At 37.5% G+C, this 23,105-nt stretch overlaps 2 protein-coding genes across 2 annotated transcripts in view; one reads left to right on the top strand and one right to left on the bottom strand.

Annotated features, from left to right (window-relative positions):
* mea1 (male-enhanced antigen 1) overlaps positions 1-23,105 on the top strand; it is a 272,028-nt gene that overhangs the window by 98,983 nt on the left and 149,940 nt on the right. The gene's annotated exons all lie outside the window — the stretch shown is intronic.
* Positions 10,598-23,105, bottom strand: part of LOC310998570 (fibrillin-1-like) — a gene marked incomplete at both ends in the record, with an annotated part of 36,308 nt that continues 23,800 nt past the window's right edge. Inside the window, 4 exons of the mRNA XM_083988683.1 lie at positions 10,598-10,725; positions 11,730-11,849; positions 11,962-12,021; positions 13,273-13,425. Of these exons, the coding sequence (XP_083844809.1) occupies positions 10,598-10,725; positions 11,730-11,849; positions 11,962-12,021; positions 13,273-13,425 (461 nt within the window). The remainder of the gene's footprint in view (positions 10,726-11,729; positions 11,850-11,961; positions 12,022-13,272; positions 13,426-23,105) is intronic.

The following is a 23,105-nucleotide window of genomic DNA, read 5'->3' on the forward strand; positions in this document are numbered from 1 at the left end:
GGTAAAAATGAAATACAAGGTAAATATCCTGCATAGTTTCTCTTTTCTGTGCTGCGCTGATCAGAGCGGCGTCCCTAGCAACGGTCTGTTATACATGACGATGGTCCGTTATACAGAAATAACAGACCGCAGAACGCAGCGCTGGACCAATCAGAGAGCAGCATTCAATAGAGCCGTGTAATAACACTTGTTAATGGCCCATTTTAGATAAATCTATGGTTTTGTCTCTATGGTTATTTTGTTACTATTAGTGGTGGTGGAAATGCTGGGTGGTTAAATTTTGCATTTAAAAAAAAAATAAAAATCTGGTCAAATTTATCAGAAAAAGTGGTAAAATAAATAAGTCAAACAATAATTTTTAAAAAGTGGTAAAAGTAAAAAATAGTATATAGTTAATAGTAAAAATCTGGTAAAATTTCTCAAAGGGGGGGGGGGCAAACAATAATAGAGAGCCTAAGCGGAAGCAGGAAGTAATGTCGCCATGGGACCTCAACTCAGAAGAGAAATCAGCAGTTTGTTGTAAAACGATTGTAGAATAAAATTCAGAAGAATCTGTAAGCAGAAAGACTACAGGTCGCGTAGGTGACGTCACACACCAATTGCCGCCCTTTCCCGTGTCAGTTGGTGACGTATTTTCTGTGGGACACAGATCTGTAGTCGTAGAGCGTCTTCACACTAAATACATTCTTCTGTTGCCGTTTTACGATAAACTGCTGATTTCTCTTCATGAAACGTGATGTTTTAAACAGGTAGAGGACATATTTTTTTCTCATGGCACAATTCAATCGGATCACGAAATAAAATTTTCAGTCTCATTCATTTGAATGGTGAGTTTTTCAGAGTTGAGTTCCCATGGCGCCGTTACTTCCTGCTTCCGCTGAGGCTCTCTATACAAAAAGGGGTAAAATCCTTTAAAAAAAAAAAGAAAAAAGTAGAACAGAAAATTTGAGAAGAAACTGGTAAAATTTCTCAAAAATATTCTAGGAAAAGTGGTAAAATTAAAAAAAAAAAAAAAAAAGGAAAAAAAGAATAAATAGTTAATAAATTCTAGTAAAAAGTGGTAAAATGTCAATAAAAAGTAGTGGAACCTTGAACCCTGTCAACCCTCCCCACTCTGAGAACCAGTGACATCACACATCATCATATAGACTACAGTGCACCATTAAAGAATTCCAGAATCTTCATTTTTATTTTTTTATTTACATAAGGTGATATCAGTCAAACCAAAGTTGAGTGACTTTGAGATGTAACAGACATATCTCAAAAAAATAAAGTTTTATTGAAAAGAATAATTAGCAAAGAATAATTACAAAGCCTCAGCTCATTTTTTTCAAAATGGCACTTATCTGCTTTTGCAAATGAACTCTTCAATTTTTAAAAAGTGGTGAAAGTAAAAAATAGTATATAGTTAATAGTAAAAAGTTGTTGTTGTTTTTAAATTGGTAAACATTTTCTAGAAAAAGTGGTAAATATTTTCAAAATATCATAGAAAAATGTGGTAACATTTCTCAAAGGGGGGGGGGGGCAAACAATAATACAAAAAGGGGTAAAATTAAAAAAAAAAAAAAAAAAAGTAGAACAGAAAATTTGAGAAGAAACTGCAAACTGGTAAAATTTCTCAAAAATATTCTAGGAAAAGTGGTAAAAAAAAAAAAGATAAAATAAATAAATAGTTAATAAATTCTAGTAAAAAGTGGTAAAATGTGAATAAAAAGTAGTGGACCCTTGAACCCTGTCAACCCTCCACTCTGAGAACCACTGACAATTACTTTAGTTAGATAGTTTTGTACTGGCTATACTGAAGTATGTATTTTCAGTGGGTAATATAGTCTACTTGCCAGCCCATAGGGCCCCATTGTGAAGTGACCAGATTTTAACCGCCAGTGGGCCGATTTTGATGGATTTCAATCTGGTCACTTCCGGTTTAGACAGCCATTTTGAATTTTGAAAATGTCAGAAATGGATTCAGCATCATCAATAACCCCTAAAACCACTCCAATATTGCCCAGATCAGCCAAGTCAATTTTGTTGAAATATTGCCCATATATGCAATTATGCTAATTTATGCTAATTATGTCAATAGAGTATAGTATATATATAACCTGAGTATTACTACACCACTAGTAGAGTATAGTATATATATAACCTGAGTACTACTACACCACTAGTAGAGTATAGTATATATATAACCTGAGTACTACTACTACTACACCACTAGTAGAGTATAGTATATATATAACCTGAGTACTACTACACCACTAGTAGAGTATAGTATATATATAACCTGAGTACTACTACACCACTAGTAGAGTATAGTATATATATAACCTGAGTACTACTACACCACTAGTAGAGTATAATATATATATAACCTGAGTACTACTACTACTACACCACTAGTAGAGTATAGTATATATATAACCTGAGTACTACTACTACTACACCACTAGTAGAGTATAGTATATATATAACCTGAGTACTACTACACCACTAGTAGAGTATAGTATATATATAACCTGAGTACTACTACTACTACACCACTAGTAGAGTATAGTATATATATAACCTGAGTACTACTACACCACTAGTAGAGTATAGTATATATATAACCTGAGTACTACTACACCACTAGTAGAGTATAGTATATATATAACCTGAGTACTACTACACCACTAGTAGAGTATAGTATATATATAACCTGAGTACTACTACTACTACACCACTAGTAGAGTATAGTATATATATAACCTGAGTACTACTACACCACTAGTAGAGTATAGTATATATATAACCTGAGTACTACTACTACTACACCACTAGTAGAGTATAGTATATATATAACCTGAGTACTACTACACCACTAGTAGAGTATAGTATATATATAACCTGAGTACTACTACTACTACACCACTAGTAGAGTATAGTATATATATAACCTGAGTACTACTACTACTACACCACTAGTAGAGTATAGTATATATATAACCTGAGTACTACTACACCACTAGTAGAGTATAGTATATATATAACCTGAGTACTACTACTACTACACCACTAGTAGAGTATAGTATATATATAACCTGAGTACTACTACTACTACACCACTAGTAGAGTATAGTATATATATAACCTGAGTACTACTACACCACTAGTAGAGTATAGTATATATATAACCTGAGTACTACTACTACTACACCACTAGTAGAGTATAGTATATATATAACCTGAGTACTACTACACCACTAGTAGAGTATAGTATATATAACCTAGTAGAGTATAGTAACCATGGTGACAGACCTAAACATTTAAATAAATAACAGTTGATGTTATTTATTTAAATGTTTTTTATAATTATAATTATTAGGCCTACTACTTTTTTGTGGTTATTGAACAGCATTTCAAGTTTGTTTGGAATGGAATCACACCTTATGGAATCACACCTTATGGAATCACACCTTATGGAATCACACCTTATGGAATCACACCGTATGGAATCACACCTTATGGAATCACACCTTATGGAATCACATCTTATGGAATCACACCTTATGGAATGGAATCACACCTAATGGAATCACACCTTATGGAATCACACCTTATGGAATCACACCTTATGGAATCACACCTTATGGAATCACACCTTATGGAATCACACCTGATGGAATCACACCTTATGGAATCACACCTTATGGAATCACACCTGATGGAATCACACCTTATGGAATCACACCTTATGGAATCACACCTTATGGAATCACACCTTATGGAATCACACCTGATGGAATCACACCTTATGGAATCACACCTGATGGAATCACACCTTATGGAATCACACCTTATGGAATCACACCTTATGGAATCACACCTGATGGAATCACACCTGATGGAATCACATCTTATGGAATCACACCTTATGGAATCACACCTGATGGAATGGAATCACACCTTATGGAATCACACCTTATGGAATCACACCTGATGGAATCACATCTTATGGAATCACACCTTATGGAATCACACCTGATGGAATGGAATCACACCTTATGGAATCACATCTTATGGAATCACACCTTATGGAATGGAATCACACCTAATGGAATCACACCTTATGGAATCACACCTGATGGAATCACACCTTATGGAATCACACCTTATGGAATCACATCTTATGGAATCACATCTTATGGAATCACACCTTATGGAATCACACCTGATGGAATCACACCTTATGGAATCACACCTGATGGAATCACACCTTATGGAATCACACCTTATGGAATCACACCTTATGGAATCACACCTGATGGAATCACACCTTATGGAATCACACCTTATGGAATCACACCTGATGGAATCACATCTTATGGAATCACACCTTATGGAATCACACCTGATGGAATGGAATCACACCTTATGGAATCACATCTTATGGAATCACACCTTATGGAATGGAATCACACCTAATGGAATCACACCTTATGGAATCACACCTTATGGAATCACACCTGATGGAATCACACCTTATGGAATCACACCTTATGGAATCACATCTTATGGAATCACATCTTATGGAATCACACCTGATGGAATCACACCTTATGGAATCACACCTGATGGAATCACACCTTATGGAATCACTGTGTAGCAACCCAAAACGTAATAACAGCCAATATTGTCATAATTTTGGCCATTTTAAATGTAATAAAGCCAATAACGTAATAAAACCTTTGAGCCAATAGCGTAATAACTTTTCACCAATAATGTAATAAGTGGCCTAGTATTAAAAAACTCTCTTTTTTAAATTTTTTTTTATTCAAGTGAATGCAATACGCTTCTGTAATCGTCATATTTATTCATCCAAGACATGACCTATCTGTTTTTGTTTTACAGTGTGCTCTTATTACGTTATTGGCTCCAAAGTTTTATTCCATTATTGGCTTTACAGGCAAAATGCACTGATCAATTTTGAGATTTTGGGCTATTTTTCTTCCTTATCATGTATTCTTTCAGAGAAGTCTAAAGAAATGGTAGAAAATCCACATTAAGGTTTTTATTTTACTTTATTTTGTCTCTTTCGTCACTAGATTTCTCCTAAATTCACCAGGAGTTAGTCTGAGCCGTGTCATGTCAGGTGTCGTTGTAAAGCTCTCTCTCTCCTGAACAATGATGTAGACTCCAAAAATTGTCATTTTCTTTTTATCCGCAACCAATCCTAAAAGTAGGATTTACATTAACAATCTGTGTAGTTTTACAGTCCAAGTCTTTAAAGGCCGTTTCCTCAGAAAGAGTTTTTCAGACTCAGACTCCTCTCTAGAAATCTCCACTTCAGCAGCACTTACAGACACCAAACCTTCCACTTTGATCCCTTTCTATATTCTGAAGGTTTTTACAGAGGGGATTGTTGATATATCATTCACAGCCTCATTTATACAACATTTTATTACTAAAAACATGGAGACATTAGATGTTTTAAAGGGCTGGTGACAGTATTTTCTCATTTACAGAGTGATAAAAAGAGATATCCACAATCCTCCTCTGGAAAAACTAAAGACTCTAATATGTCAACAAAATAAAACAAAGCAGCTTTATCCATTGTTCAGATTTCTGTTCTGGAAATATATGCAAATTAGCGCATATTAATTAGATATTGCGTCATTTACATATTTAAACATAAAATTGGACAAAACGTGTAATACAAAAAATATTCATCTTAATGTGAGGGATGAACTTGGGAAGTTTCATGGTGATATGTGTTAGTTAAAAATTTTTACCCTATTCACCTGTAGTGTCTGTGATTGGCCGTTGTCACGTGTTTGGTTGCTAGGAGGCGTGTGTTGACTGATGATGGGATGGCGGGTGGAGTGTGTGTGTGTGTGTGTGTGTGTGATGTGCTCACCCATGCATCCCTCTCCGTTGGGTTGCCGTGTGTAACCGGGGGAACAGATGCACATGTATGTTCCTATCAGGTTCTTGCAGGTCATCCCTCGGCCGGCGCAGTCGTCCACGCCGTCCTCACACTCGTTCTGGTCTGAGGGCGAGAGACAGCAGCAACGTGTCAGAGAGACAGAGAGAGAGAGGAGGAGGAGAGGAGGAGAGGAGACCTGGGTGTGTTCAAGGTTCAAGGTTCAAGGTTCAAGGTTCGTTTTATTTTACAAATCATTTTAAAATACAAAATACAAATTAAATTCACAATATCCAGTAGACATGATCTTGTAAAAAGGGAAACCTCTCCCTCTACTTATATCCAACTATCCCATACTAACAAAGTAAAGAATCTAGATTAGTAGATAATGTGTATATTACAAGCTAAATGTATAATTTCCTTTAATTGGAAAAACGGTGATGCATCAAGAATTGGAAGATGGATTAAAGAGACGGCATCAAACATGACATTGGAAAAGATAACGTACATTATTAAACGGAAACATCATGTTTTTGACGACAACTGGACCTTTTATACGTTTATTAAGACATGATGTTAATGTTGGTAACTTGCTCTGAGGGAGTAGAATGTGTGATATAATGTCCTGAGAAACACCCTTGAAATTCATCATATAACTGTTACCAGTATTTGTCTACTTTTATTTATTTATTTATGTATTTACTTATTTATTATTATTATTCCATCCTTTTTGCTTTATTTTCATCTTATTTATATAGTTTTAATGTCTTAATTACTTAGTGAGGGGAAGAAGGGAAGGGAGGGAGAATAGGGAGAAAAAGTTTGCTTTGTTTCTTGCTTGTAACAATGTCCTGTTTGATTTACTGTAAATTGCAAACAAAACTAATAAACACATGCTTGAAAAAAAAAAAAAAAAAAGGGAAACCCCAGAAGCTTCTGTAGCTTATGAACGGGGCCCAGAGACAACAAAACAACAATATAGTATATTATGACAAATACAATTCCTATATCTACCTACAATCTCACCTAACCCGAACCATCTAAGGCAATTCCATCAGTACAAAGAGTTTATGGTTCAACACAATAATGACACAATATCAACACATCAGGCACAGGAACATGAAACAAAAAACAGCAAGCTGAGCTTCATTTAGACATAATTTAGCAGCAGTTTTTGTTTTAATCTTTTTTTAAAAATAGACAGTAGTTGGGTTTCCATCCAAGTCGTATCGAATTTAAAAGTGAATTTTGTGAAAATGCGCAAAAAGCAAATGCAAATTTATGACCGTTTCCATTCATTATTGTTTTGCGATTATTGGGAGAGGAGGAGGAGTGGTGCACCGTGAGATTACGACAACAGTTGACACAGCTGACACTCAACATCATGGACAACTTACGTACTTTCCGGACTAGACGCACCTGTATCAGCCGCACCAGCTACATTTTAAAAGAAAATACTGTACATATCTAGGCTGCACTTGAATATAAGCTGCAGGTTTTCATGTTGTAACATGAGATATTTCCACAGAAAGACAATAGAACTGTGACAGTCTGTTCTGGTGACGCTCCTCTCCTCCACGTGCATCTGTTGACAACGAAGCCGGTGAAACATCAATAAATGTAGCAGTGGAAAACGTTACATAACATATACGATGTTACGGCGTGTGATTGTGTAGTCTTAACCGTCATAAACAAAACATTACAGGTTACGGAGCGCGTTGTGTTGCGGTGCAGAGAGGAGAGCTGGGACACCGGGGCGTCGCTGGGTGAAGTCCAGCAGCTTCACCCACAAACTCTGACTCAATTCACATAATCTGTTTCCATAACAAAAAGTCGCATTTCATTTAATCGATACGCTGACAAATCCCCCCCCCCAAAGCGTAAAAACTTTTATGCGCATTAACTGCCTTTTTTCACATTTCTGGCGTTTCCATTCAAGTATTTATTCGCAATTTTTGAAAATGCGAATAAAAAAAGGTGGATGGAAACACAACTAGTGATGCAGACTCTTTAATGGTGCTCTCAACCTCATTCCAAGTCTGTGGTCCTTTAACGGTCTCACTAAGACTTGTGCATTTTAGTTTCCGTCTCTTCCCCTTTAGAAGCTGTTTCCCTCTCGTGTTGTGTTCATGAGCGGGTAAAGAAACTGGGATGAGATGGCAGAGTCTGTCATCGAGTCTAAATGCTGCATCACACATCACACAGGCGTTATGGAAACTAGTGTTACATTCAGTGAGTTTCAGAAGTTTGTAACTGTAGAAAAGAGTGTGTGTGTGTGTGTGTGTGTAACGCAACAGTGATGTAACACACACACACACACACACACACACACTCTAACATAAACAGTGACGCTATAGACGAGTTCCTCCTGTCTCTGTGTCTCCCGCCAAATACAAGCGTTGCCATGGAGACGAGTCGTCTGAGAGAGCGGCGGTGTAAACAGAGTCTGGGCCGACACACACACACACACACACACACACACACACACACACACACACACACACACACACACACACACACACACACACACACACACACACACACACACACACACACACACACACACACACACACACACACACACACACACAGATAGTGTGTGTTATGTAACTCAGGGGTTCTCAACTAGTCTCACTGTGGGTCATTAAGTCACGACCCACTTTTATAGAATTCAAACCAAGATTTATTTTTTTAAGCCTTTAAAAACTCATTTAGCTCTTTATTGAGCAAAGTTCATTTCAGAGCACATGAATGAAACTGAGGAGTTACCATGACAACTGCATGTACGGAAGTGAATAAAAAAATATCAAACTGCACAAAATGGAGACCAACAAAACGATATATTTGACTTCTAATGCATCTCTGCATTCAGAGCATGTTCACTAAAGAGAATAAATATCAAACTGCACAAAATAAAGACCCACAAAACAAACCAGATTCACTGCACCAGGCCACATTAATAAGAAACTGAGATCTTTGCATTCAGAGCAATTAATAAGAAACTGAGGAGCATTCAGGGTTCCTACACGTTTGAAATTTCCAAATTCCATACTTTTTTCAGACCCTAATTTCCAGACTTCTCAGTAAAGAAATTCAATTAATTTGTGATATTTGAGTAAATAGATGTGCATAATATAAAAAAAGCATGTAATTAATCATTCATTTTCATTATTCTGAATGTGTATATGCCATTATGTAACCAAATAATTACCAGGCGATTGTAGCTTGGTACAATAACACATACAAAATAATTAACCCAAATAACTTCAGATGAGACCAAACCCAGATAAGTATTAAGATAAATATATTTCCATACAATAATTTCCATTTTCCATACTTTTCCAGACCTGGAAATGTACAAAATCAAATTCCATTTTTTCCATACTTGCGTAGGAACCCTGAGTATTACAACTGCATGTGTTCACGTGTCTCGTGTGTCTTTCAATATAAGTTATTTTTCAAAATAAAAGACATGTCCAACATCAGATGTGCATTAAACATTATTTACTTTGTTGACCAGCTGTCCTCGACCCATCCAGAACGGGTCTAGACCCACTCTGGGTCCCGACCCACCAGTTGAGAACCAGTGGTGTAACTCACCTTTACACATCCTCCTGTCCTCCCTCAGGACGTAGCCCGTCGGACATTTACACTCGTAGGACCCGACCACGTTGACGCAGCGGAAGGCGCACAGCAAAGGATTCTGGGAACACTCGTTGATGTCTGAGGACGAAGAGGAGAGACGTCGTCATGACAGCGGTGTAGTCTAATGTTACCTAGCAACCAGTGGTGTAGTCTAATGTGTTGTAGTGGGTAAACTGCTGTTACCTAGCAACCAGTGGTGTAGTCTAATGTGTTGTAGTGGGTAAACTGCTGTTACCTAGCAACCAGTGGTGTAGTCTAATGTGTTGTAGTGGGTAAACTGCTTTCTAGGTGGTAAACTGTTCATACTTGTATCACATAGACGCTGCTTCTCTAACTTTTTATATCAAGGACCCAAAACTGACACAAACTAGACCACGGACCCCCATTGGACAACACACCAGAAATACACAAACTATCAATGTACGTTTAAATTAGGTGTAGCTACATTTTTGAAAGATTATAGAGACATTTCTGGAAAAAAAAGTGGTACAAATTCTCCAAAAAAGTTGAAACATTTCTAGAAAAAAGTGGTTAAAATTCTCACAAAAAAATAAACAAAAAAGGTATAACATTTCTCAGAAAAAGTGGTAAAATAAAAAATAAAAATGAGAAGAAACTGGTAAAATTACTCAAGAATTCTAGAAAAAGTGTTAAAATCTTTCAAAAAATTATAGAAAAATGTGGTAAAATATCTCAAAAAATGGGGGGCAAACAATAATACAAAAGGGGTAAAATTTCTTTTAAAAAATAGTAAAAAGTAGAACAGAAAAATTGAGAAGAAACTGGTAAAATTTCTCAAAGAAATTCTAGTAAAAAGTGGTAAAATGTGAATAAAAAGTAGTGGACCCTTGAACCCTGTCAACCCTCCCACTTTGAGAACCACTGACATTTACTTTAGTTAGATAGTTTAGTTACTGGCTATACTGAAGTATTTATGTATTTTCAGTGGGTAAACTGAGTAAACCTGAGTATCACATAGACTACACCACTGGGCGCTCCTGAGCCTGAGCGTGCACGTGAGTGTGAGCGTGCACGTGCAGAGTGAGAGCGTCACTCACCTTCACAGGTCATCATTGGTCCCGGCTCGAAGCCGTCGTCACACGCGCACTCGAACCCTCCAATCACGTTGGTGCAGGTGCCGTTGCCACAGGGATTCCCGATGTCGCACTCATCCGTGTCTGAGACAGAGAACCAGTATTTAGTAGTTTTGATCAGGACTGAAGTTGATTAACAGATTTATGCAAAAAAAATTGAAATAAAATAAAATATTGGTAACACTTTACTTGACGCCTATCTCTTTAACGCATTATAACCAGACTTATAAATGATCATAATGCTTTATAACAATGATCATAACACACTATAAAGAATTTTATCATGACTTATAAGGTCAGGTATTATAATACGTTATAATTGTTAGTAACTCACTGACAATGCCCACATTGACGGTGCATTATAAATATAGTTATAATGTGTTATAATTGGCTTATAAACATATATAACTATCATTATAAACACTCATAAATTATCATAAGACTTTATAACAATAAGAATAACACATCATAGAGCATTTTATAATGGCTTATAAGGTCAAATATTATAATAGTGTTTTAATGCTCTATCATGTGTTGTGCTTATTGTTATAAAGTCTTGTTTATAAGCCAATTATAACACATTATAACTATATTAATAATGCATTTATGAGTGTTTATAACTATAGTTATACAGTGCTATAACTGTATAATAACTCATTATAAGTCTGGTTATAATGCGTTATAGAGATAGGCGTCAAATAAAGTGTTACTGAAATATTTATCTGATATATTTTTACAGCAGTCAAAGTTATGGACAAAAACACCCGCGAACGCCACCAGAGGGTAGTAAATTTGCAGACAGTGTATTTTTGACCTATTGAAAATTTTTAAATCATATTTTCAAATGATATGCCAAAAATCACGCCATTTGCTGCAATACAGTGGGAGTTATAGTCAAATTAAGGGGAAAAATGCCCTTAGTGGACGTTTTTTTCCCGCAATGCGATTTTAGATCAAGTCATCTTTTCTTTGTGGCTGAGGAGGAATAATGTAAATATCCAGACACATGGTTATTATTATGGGCTGGGACTGGAGACAGTGGTTAGCGGTGGGTTGGTCCTAAACACTGAACCTGAACCTGAACTGACCTTCACAGCGCACGGCGTTGACGTCCAGCCGGTATCCCATCGGACACTCGCAGCGGAACGATCCGTCGGTGTTGATGCACTGGCCGTTGATGCACGGGTCGTTGATGCACTCGTCAATATCTACCATGAACACACACACACACACACACACACACACGGCAACATGAAGCCACGTGCATGAAGCCACAAACTGTTCACAACGAGACTCACACTCACACAGACACACACTGACCTGTGGGTCCTCCGTCCCGGTGCTGGTAGCCCTCATTGGGACAGAGGATGCGGTATCCCTCTGCAGCCGGAGGAGAGAGAGACGACCATGAGACACACACACAGCTTCAGCTATATATACGTATGTGCAGACGCCATCGAGATACAAAATCTGTGACGTCATTGAAATACCATCCACTGCCAAACCAGAGTTTAGTTTAATCGTTATCCAGCCTAATGCCACTGTCACAATCATTCACTCCAAAGTGTTGAAAGTCCAAGACAAAGTTTTATCATCTCTAGACCAGGGGTGGCAAACTCAAATACGCATGGGCCAAAATTTTAAAATGTCGAGGGCCGGGACTGGTTGTTTATTGAGAACTTATTGAAATAGCCTTTTTAGATAGATAGATAGATAGATAGATAGATAGATAGATAGATAGATAGATAGATAGATAGATAGATAGATAGATAGATAGATAGATAGATAGATGAACATATTTTGCACATATTGAACCTAAAACTAACAAAGCCTGTAAGTTATTGCATATAAAACAACAATTAAATACATTTTAAAAAATCAGTTGCATTAATTTCTAATGGCTCTGTATTTGCAGCTTTCCATAGTCATTTCTAATTGTATGGCAACCTGGGAAAACCCTTCACATGGTGGGATTATGACATTTTCATTTTTTGATATTTCCATAAACTAGAAGTTTTCAGCCATTCATAACTGTTTGAATAACTTAGATAACCCTTTCAGATCAAAAGTTATGGGCATTTTAATCTATTATGACCAAAAAATTGAAAAGTGAGAAAAATGGTTTTAACTAGAACGTTGCTGTTTTAACCATCTAAAAACGAGTGTTTTACTAAACATCAAACAGCTTCTGAACCGTTTATGATGGAGATGAGCTGTAAACTGTATCTGAATCGTGTGGTTTTCTGCTTTCCGAGGGTCCTTGAATGGAGCCTCTATGACAAGAAAGGACCGGATAGGGTGCGTGTAATCACGTGGTGAAAATGAAAAATGAAATGAAAATGAAACGCTTTATTCGCCACAAAAACATAAAAATAAGTACTTTCCATTTTGTTTTCTTAAAATATTTATTCACCACGATGTAGGGAGTTCAAAGTACCAGATAATACCAATAATCTTGCTAGGATTTTTAGTTTTTTGCAGTGTAACTATCACAATTAGTCCAGAGCTTTTTAATTAAGGTAAAAATATAGCATAGCCACGAGAAAAATCCGGCTTAGTTCCTCTTTAGAAAAAAAAAAAAGACTGGGGGGGTGCGTATGTGTGTGTGTGTGTGTGTGTGTGTGGACCTACCCTCCCCCTTGCTGGGGCAGATCTCACAGGGGTCGCCCCAACCCTGGCCGGGCATCCCCGTGCAGCAGCAGACCTCCTTGGACGTGTTCTGAGGCTTCGGAGCCAGACAGCGGCCGTTCTCAAACTTAGTGTAGCAGTAGTTCACCCGGATATCTGCAGGTACACACACACACACACACACACACACACACACACACACACACACACACACACACACACACACACACACACACACACCAGACACACACACACACACACACACACACACACACACACACACACACACACACACACACACACAGAAAGACAAATGGTGAAAATGGTGAAGAAGAACTGACATTAGGAGGCAGCAGCGTCATCACATCGCTCCATCGGTTTCCTGTTGTTTATTTCACCGCTTCAGCTCATCAGGTCCATCGATCATCATCGTGTCTCAATAAAACTGTTGAATCACACGTTTCTGTTTCTGTTCAGTTGAAAAGATGTTGATGAGATAATGAAGTTTGACTTGAATATGATTAAAAAATAAAACATCAACTGTGAAATTTACAGTAATGAAAGTCTGATTAGATCAGAGACCGTGGTGCGTTCACTGACTCTGACAGAGACCGTGGTGCGTTCACTGACTCTGACAGAGACTGTGTTGCGTTCACTGACTCTGACAGAGACTGTGTTGCGTTCACTGACTCCGACAGAGACCGTGCGTTCACTGTCATGTTTCTACCTGTAAATTGACCAATAAGCTCAAACATATTTCTTTAAATCAACAGTTGAACTGAAAGACTGAATCTGTCTCTCTCTGTCTGTGTTTCAGCCTCCTACTGTAACAAGAAGCACATGGTCTCTCTCTCTCTGTGGCCTTCACTGAACTCTACACAAATAAGCCTTGTGACCACCGCAGATCTCTCTCTCACACACACACACTCACCTGGCTCCTACATGAACACCTGCAGCTGCAGAACAAACTCTCATGTTTCTTTCCTCCATGAAACTGATTCGTCAGCTTTTTCCGCAAAAGGGAGATTTGTGGCGCTTTGTGCACAGCTGCTGTGCAAGTGTGTGCCAATTTGACAAAAATGTTGAACTATCCCTTTAAAGGGATACGGCAACATTTTTTTTTTCATGTCTTGCCTCACTCCCGAGTCCATGACCAGCAGATAGACACCATCCTTTCGACTGTGCGTGCAGCAACCATGGAGATAGCCGTATCGCCCGTAATTAGCTTAGCTCAAACACTGGAAGTGTATAGGTAGTGTTAGCCTGCCTCAACCTAAAGTCGCTAATTAGCTTAGCTCAAACACTGGAAGTGTATGGGTAGTCTTACCCTAGTTTTTGACGTTCGGAAAAAGTGGACATATCTATGATTACATCATTACATCATTAGGCCTACATCATGACATCATGACATCATGACATCATGACATCATCACATCATCACATCATCACATCATCACATCATGACATCATCACATCATGACATCATGACATCATCACATCATGACATCATCACATCATGACATCATCACATCATGACATCATGACATCATGACATCATGACATCATCACATCATCACATCATGACATCATGACATCATCACATCATGACATCATGACATCATGACATCATGACATCATCACATCATCACATCATCACATCATCACATCATGACATCATGACATCATCACATCATGACATCATCACATCATGACATCATGACATCATCACATCATCACATCATGACATCATGACATCATCACATCATGACATCATGACATCATGACATCATGACATCATCACATCATCACATCATCACATCATGACATCATCACATCATGACATCATCACATCATGACATCATGACATCATGACATCATGACATCATCACATCATGACATCATGACATCATGACATCATCACATCATCACATCATGACATCATGACATCATCACATCATGACATCATGACATCATGACATCATGACATCATGACATCATCACATCATCACATCATGACATCATGACATCATGACATCATGACATCATGACATCATCACATCATGACATCATGACATCATGACATCATGACATCATCACATCATGACATCATGACATCATGACATCATCACATCATGACATCATGACATCATGACATCATGACATCATCACATCATGACATCATGACATCATGACATCATCACATCATGACATCATGACATCATCACATCATGACATCATGACATCATGACATCATGACATCATGACATCATCACATCATGACATCATGACATCATGACATCATCACATCATGACATCATGACATCATGACATCATCACATCATGACATCATCACATCATGACATCATGACATCATGACATCATCACATCATGACATCATGACATCATGACATCATGACATCATCACATCATCACATCATCACATCATGACATCATCACATCATGACATCATGACATCATGACATCATCACATCATGACATCATGACATCATGACATCATGACATCATCACATCATCACATCATCACATCATGACATCATCACATCATGACATCATCACATCATGACATCATGACATCATGACATCATGACATCATCACATCATGACATCATGACATCATGACATCATGACATCATGACATCATCACATCATCACATCATGACATCATGACATCATCACATCATGACATCATGACATCATGACATCATGACATCATCACATCATCACATCATCACATCATCACATCATGACATCATCACATCATGACATCATGACATCATGACATCATGACATCATGACATCATCACATCATCACATCATGACATCATCACATCATGACATCATGACATCATGACATCATCACATCATGACATCATGACATCATGACATCATCACATCATCACATCATCACATCATGACATCATCACATCATGACATCATCACATCATGACATCATGACATCATGACATCATCACATCATGACATCATGACATCATCACATCATGACATCATGACATCATGACATCATCACATCATGACATCATCACATCATGACATCATGACATCATGACATCATGACATCATCACATCATCACATCATCACATCATCACATCATGACATCATGACATCATCACATCATGACATCATGACATCATCACATCATGACATCATGACATCATGACATCATCACATCATGACATCATGACATCATGACATCATGACATCATCACATCATCACATCATCACATCATGACATCATCACATCATGACATCATCACATCATGACATCATGACATCATGACATCATGACATCATGACATCATGACATCATCACATCATCACATCATGACATCATGACATCATCACATCATGACATCATGACATCATGACATCATCACATCATCACATCATGACATCATGACATCATGACATCATCACATCATGACATCATGACATCATGACATCATGACATCATCACATCATGACATCATGACATCATGACATCATCACATCATGACATCATGACATCATGACATCATGACATCATCACATCATGACATCATGACATCATCACATCATGACATCATGACATCATGACATCATGACATCATCACATCATCACATCATCACATCATGACATCATCACATCATGACATCATGACATCATGACATCATCACATCATGACATCATCACATCATGACATCATGACATCATGACATCATCACATCATGACATCATGACATCATGACATCATGACATCATGACATCATCACATCATGACATCATCACATCATGACATCATGACATCATGACATCATCACATCATGACATCATGACATCATGACATCATGACATCATCACATCATCACATCATCACATCATCACATCATGACATCATCACATCATGACATCATCACATCATGACATCATGACATCATGACATCATGACATCATGACATCATCACATCATGACATCATGACATCATGACATCATCACATCATCACATCATGACATCATGACATCATCACATCATGACATCATGACATCATGACATCATCACATCATGACATCATGACATCATGACATCATGACATCATCACATCATGACATCATGACATCATGACATCATGACATCATCACATCATGACATCATGACATCATGACATCATCACATCATCACATCATGACATCATGACATCATCACATCATGACATCATGACATCATGACATCATCACATCATGACATCATGACATCATCACATCATGACATCATGACATCATGACATCATGACATCATCACATCATGACATCATGACATCATGACATCATCACATCATGACATCATGACATCATGACATCATGACATCATCACATCATGACATCATGACATCATGACATCATCACATCATGACATCATGACATCATGACATCATCACATCATGACATCATCACATCATGACATCATGACATCATGACATCATGACATCATCACATCATGACATCATGACATCATGACATCATGACATCATGACATCATCACATCATCACATCATGACATCATGACATCATGACATCATGACATCATCACATCATGACATCATGACATCATCACATCATGACATCATCACATCATGACATCATGACATCATGACATCATCACATCATCACATCATGACATCATGACATCATGACATCATGACATCATCACATCATGACATCATGACATCATCACATCATGACATCATGACATCATGACATCATGACATCATCACATCATGACATCATGACATCATGACATCATGACATCATCACATCATCACATCATGACATCATGACATCATGACATCATCACATCATGACATCATGACATCATGACATCATGACATCATGACATCATGACATCATCACATCATGACATCATGACATCATGACATCATCACATCATGACATCATGACATCATGACATCATGACATCATGACATCATGACATCATCACATCATCACATCATGACATCATCACATCATCACATCATGACATCATGACATCATCACATCATGACATCATGACATCATGACATCATCACATCATGACATCATCACATCATGACATCATGACATCATGACATCATGACATCATCACATCATCACATCATGACATCATGACATCATCACATCATGACATCATCACATCATGACATCATCACATCATGACATCATGACATCATGACATCATGACATCATGACATCATCACATCATGACATCATGACATCATGACATCATCACATCATGACATCATGACATCATGACATCATGACATCATCACATCATCACATCATGACATCATCACATCATCACATCATGACATCATGACATCATCACATCATGACATCATGACATCATGACATCATGACATCATCACATCATCACATCATCACATCATCACATCATGACATCATGACATCATCACATCATGACATCATCACATCATGACATCATGACATCATCACATCATGACATCATGACATCATGACATCATCACATCATGACATCATGACATCATGACATCATGACATCATCACATCATCACATCATGACATCATCACATCATGACATCATCACATCATGACATCATGACATCATGACATCATGACATCATGACATCATGACATCATCACATCATGACATCATGACATCATGACATCATCACATCATGACATCATGACATCATGACATCATGACATCATCACATCATCACATCATGACATCATCACATCATGACATCATGACATCATGACATCATGACATCATGACATCATCACATCATGACATCATGACATCATGACATCATCACATCATGACATCATGACATCATGACATCATGACATCATGACATCATCACATCATGACATCATGACATCATCACATCATGACATCATGACATCATCACATCATGACATCATGACATCATGACATCATCACATCATGACATCATGACATCATGACATCATGACATCATGACATCATCACATCATGACATCATGACATCATGACATCATCACATCATGACATCATGACATCATGACATCATGACATCATCACATCATGACATCATGACATCATCACATCATGACATCATCACATCATGACATCATGACATCATGACATCATGACATCATCACATCATCACATCATGACATCATGACATCATGACATCATGACATCATGACATCATCACATCATGACATCATCACATCATCACATCATCACATCATGACATCATGACATCATCACATCATCACATCATCACATCATGACATCATCACATCATCACATCATCACATCATGACATCATGACATCATCACATCATGACATCATGACATCATGACATCATGACATCATGACATCATGACATCATGACATCATCACATCATCACATCATGACATCATGACATCATGACATCATGACATCATCACATCATGACATCATCACATCATCACATCATCACATCATGACATCATCACATCATCACATCATGACATCATCACATCATGACATCATCACATCATGACATCATGACATCATGACATCATCACATCATGACATCATCACATCATCACATCATCACATCATGACATCATCACATCATCACATCATGACATCATGACATCATCACATCATCACATCATCACATCATGACATCATCACATCATGACATCATGACATCATGACATCATCACATCATCACATCATGACATCATGACATCATCACATCATGACATCATGACATCATCACATCATGACATCATCACATCATGACATCATCACATCATGACATCATCACATCATGACATCATGACATCATCACATCATCACATCATCACATCATGACATCATCACATCATGACATCATGACATCATCACATCATCACATCATGACATCATGACATCATCACATCATGACATCATCACATCATGACATCATGACATCATCACATCATGACATCATCACATCATCACATCATGACATCATGACATCATGACATCATGACATCATGACATCATGACATCATCACATCATGACATCATCACATCATCACATCATGACATCATGACATCATCACATCATCACATCATCACATCATGACATCATGACATCATCACATCATGACATCATGACATCATCACATCATGACATCATGACATCATCACATCATCACATCATCACATCATGACATCATGACATCATGACATCATCACATCATGACATCATGACATCATCACATCATGACATCATGACATCATCACATCATCACATCATCACATCATGACATCATGACATCATCACATCATGACATCATCACATCATGACATCATGACATCATCACATCATGACATCATGACATCATGACATCATGACATCATGACATCATCACATCATCACATCATCACATCATGACATCATGACATCATGACATCATCACATCATCACATCATGACATCATCACATCATCACATCATGACATCATGACATCATGACATCATCACATCATCACATCATGACATCATCACATCATCACATCATGACATCATGACATCATCACATCATGACATCATGACATCATGACATCATGACATCATCACATCATGACATCATCACATCATCACATCATGACATCATGACATCATGACATCATGACATCATGACATCATGACATCATCACATCATCACATCATGACATCATCACATCATCACATCATGACATCATGACATCATCACATCATCACATCATCACATCATGACATCATGACATCATCACATCATGACATCATGACATCATCACATCATGACATCATGACATCATCACATCATCACATCATCACATCATGACATCATGACATCATCACATCATGACATCATGACATCATCACATCATGACATCATGACATCATCACATCATCACATCATCACATCATGACATCATCACATCATGACATCATGACATCATGACATCATGACATCATCACATCATCACATCATCACATCATCACATCATCACATCATGACATCATGACATCATCACATCATGACATCATGACATCATCACATCATGACATCATGACATCATCACATCATCACATCATCACATCATGACATCATCACATCATGACATCATCACATCATGACATCATGACATCATCACATCATCACATCATCACATCATGACATCATCACATCATGACATCATGACATCATCACATCATCACATCATGACATCATGACATCATCACATCATGACATCATCACATCATGACATCATGACATCATCACATCATGACATCATCACATCATCACATCATGACATCATGACATCATGACATCATGACATCATGACATCATGACATCATCACATCATCACATCATGACATCATCACATCATCACATCATGACATCATGACATCATCACATCATCACATCATGACATCATCACATCATCACATCATCACATCATCACATCATCACATCATGACATCATGACATCATCACATCATCACATCATGACATCATCACATCATGACATCATGACATCATCACATCATCACATCATCACATCATCACATCATGACATCATCACATCATGACATCATCACATCATGACATCATGACATCATCACATCATCACATCATGACATCATGACATCATCACATCATCACATCATGACATCATCACATCATGACATCATGACATCATGACATCATCACATCATCACATCATGACATCATGACATCATCACATCATCACATCATGACATCATGACATCATCACATCATCACATCATCACATCATGACATCATCACATCATGACATCATGACATCATGACATCATCACATCATCACATCATCACATCATCACATCATCACATCATGACATCATCACATCATGACATCATGACATCATCACATCATCACATCATGACATCATCACATCATGACATCATCACATCATCACATCATGACATCATGACATCATGACATCATGACATCATGACATCATCACATCATGACATCATCACATCATGACATCATCACATCATGACATCATCACATCATGACATCATCACATCATGACATCATCACATCATGACATCATCACATCATCACATCATGACATCATGACATCATGACATCATCACATCATGACATCATCACATCATGACATCATGACATCATGACATCATCACATCATGACATCATCACATCATCACATCATCACATCATGACATCATGACATCATCACATCATGACATCATCACATCATCACATCATGACATCATGACATCATGACATCATCACATCATGACATCATCACATCATGACATCATGACATCATCACATCATCACATCATCACATCATGACATCATCACATCATCACATCATGACATCATGACATCATCACATCATGACATCATCACATCATCACATCATCACATCATGACATCATCACATCATGACATCATGACATCATGACATCATCACATCATCACATCATCACATCATCACATCATCACATCATGACATCATCACATCATGACATCATGACATCATCACATCATCACATCATGACATCATCACATCATGACATCATGACATCATGACATCATCACATCATCACATCATCACATCATCACATCATCACATCATGACATCATCACATCATGACATCATGACATCATCACATCATCACATCATGACATCATCACATCATGACATCATCACATCATCACATCATGACATCATGACATCATGACATC

This window comes from Trachurus trachurus (genome assembly GCF_905171665.1).
Source record: "Trachurus trachurus genome assembly, chromosome: 15".
Lineage (NCBI taxonomy): Eukaryota > Metazoa > Chordata > Actinopteri > Carangiformes > Carangidae > Trachurus > Trachurus trachurus.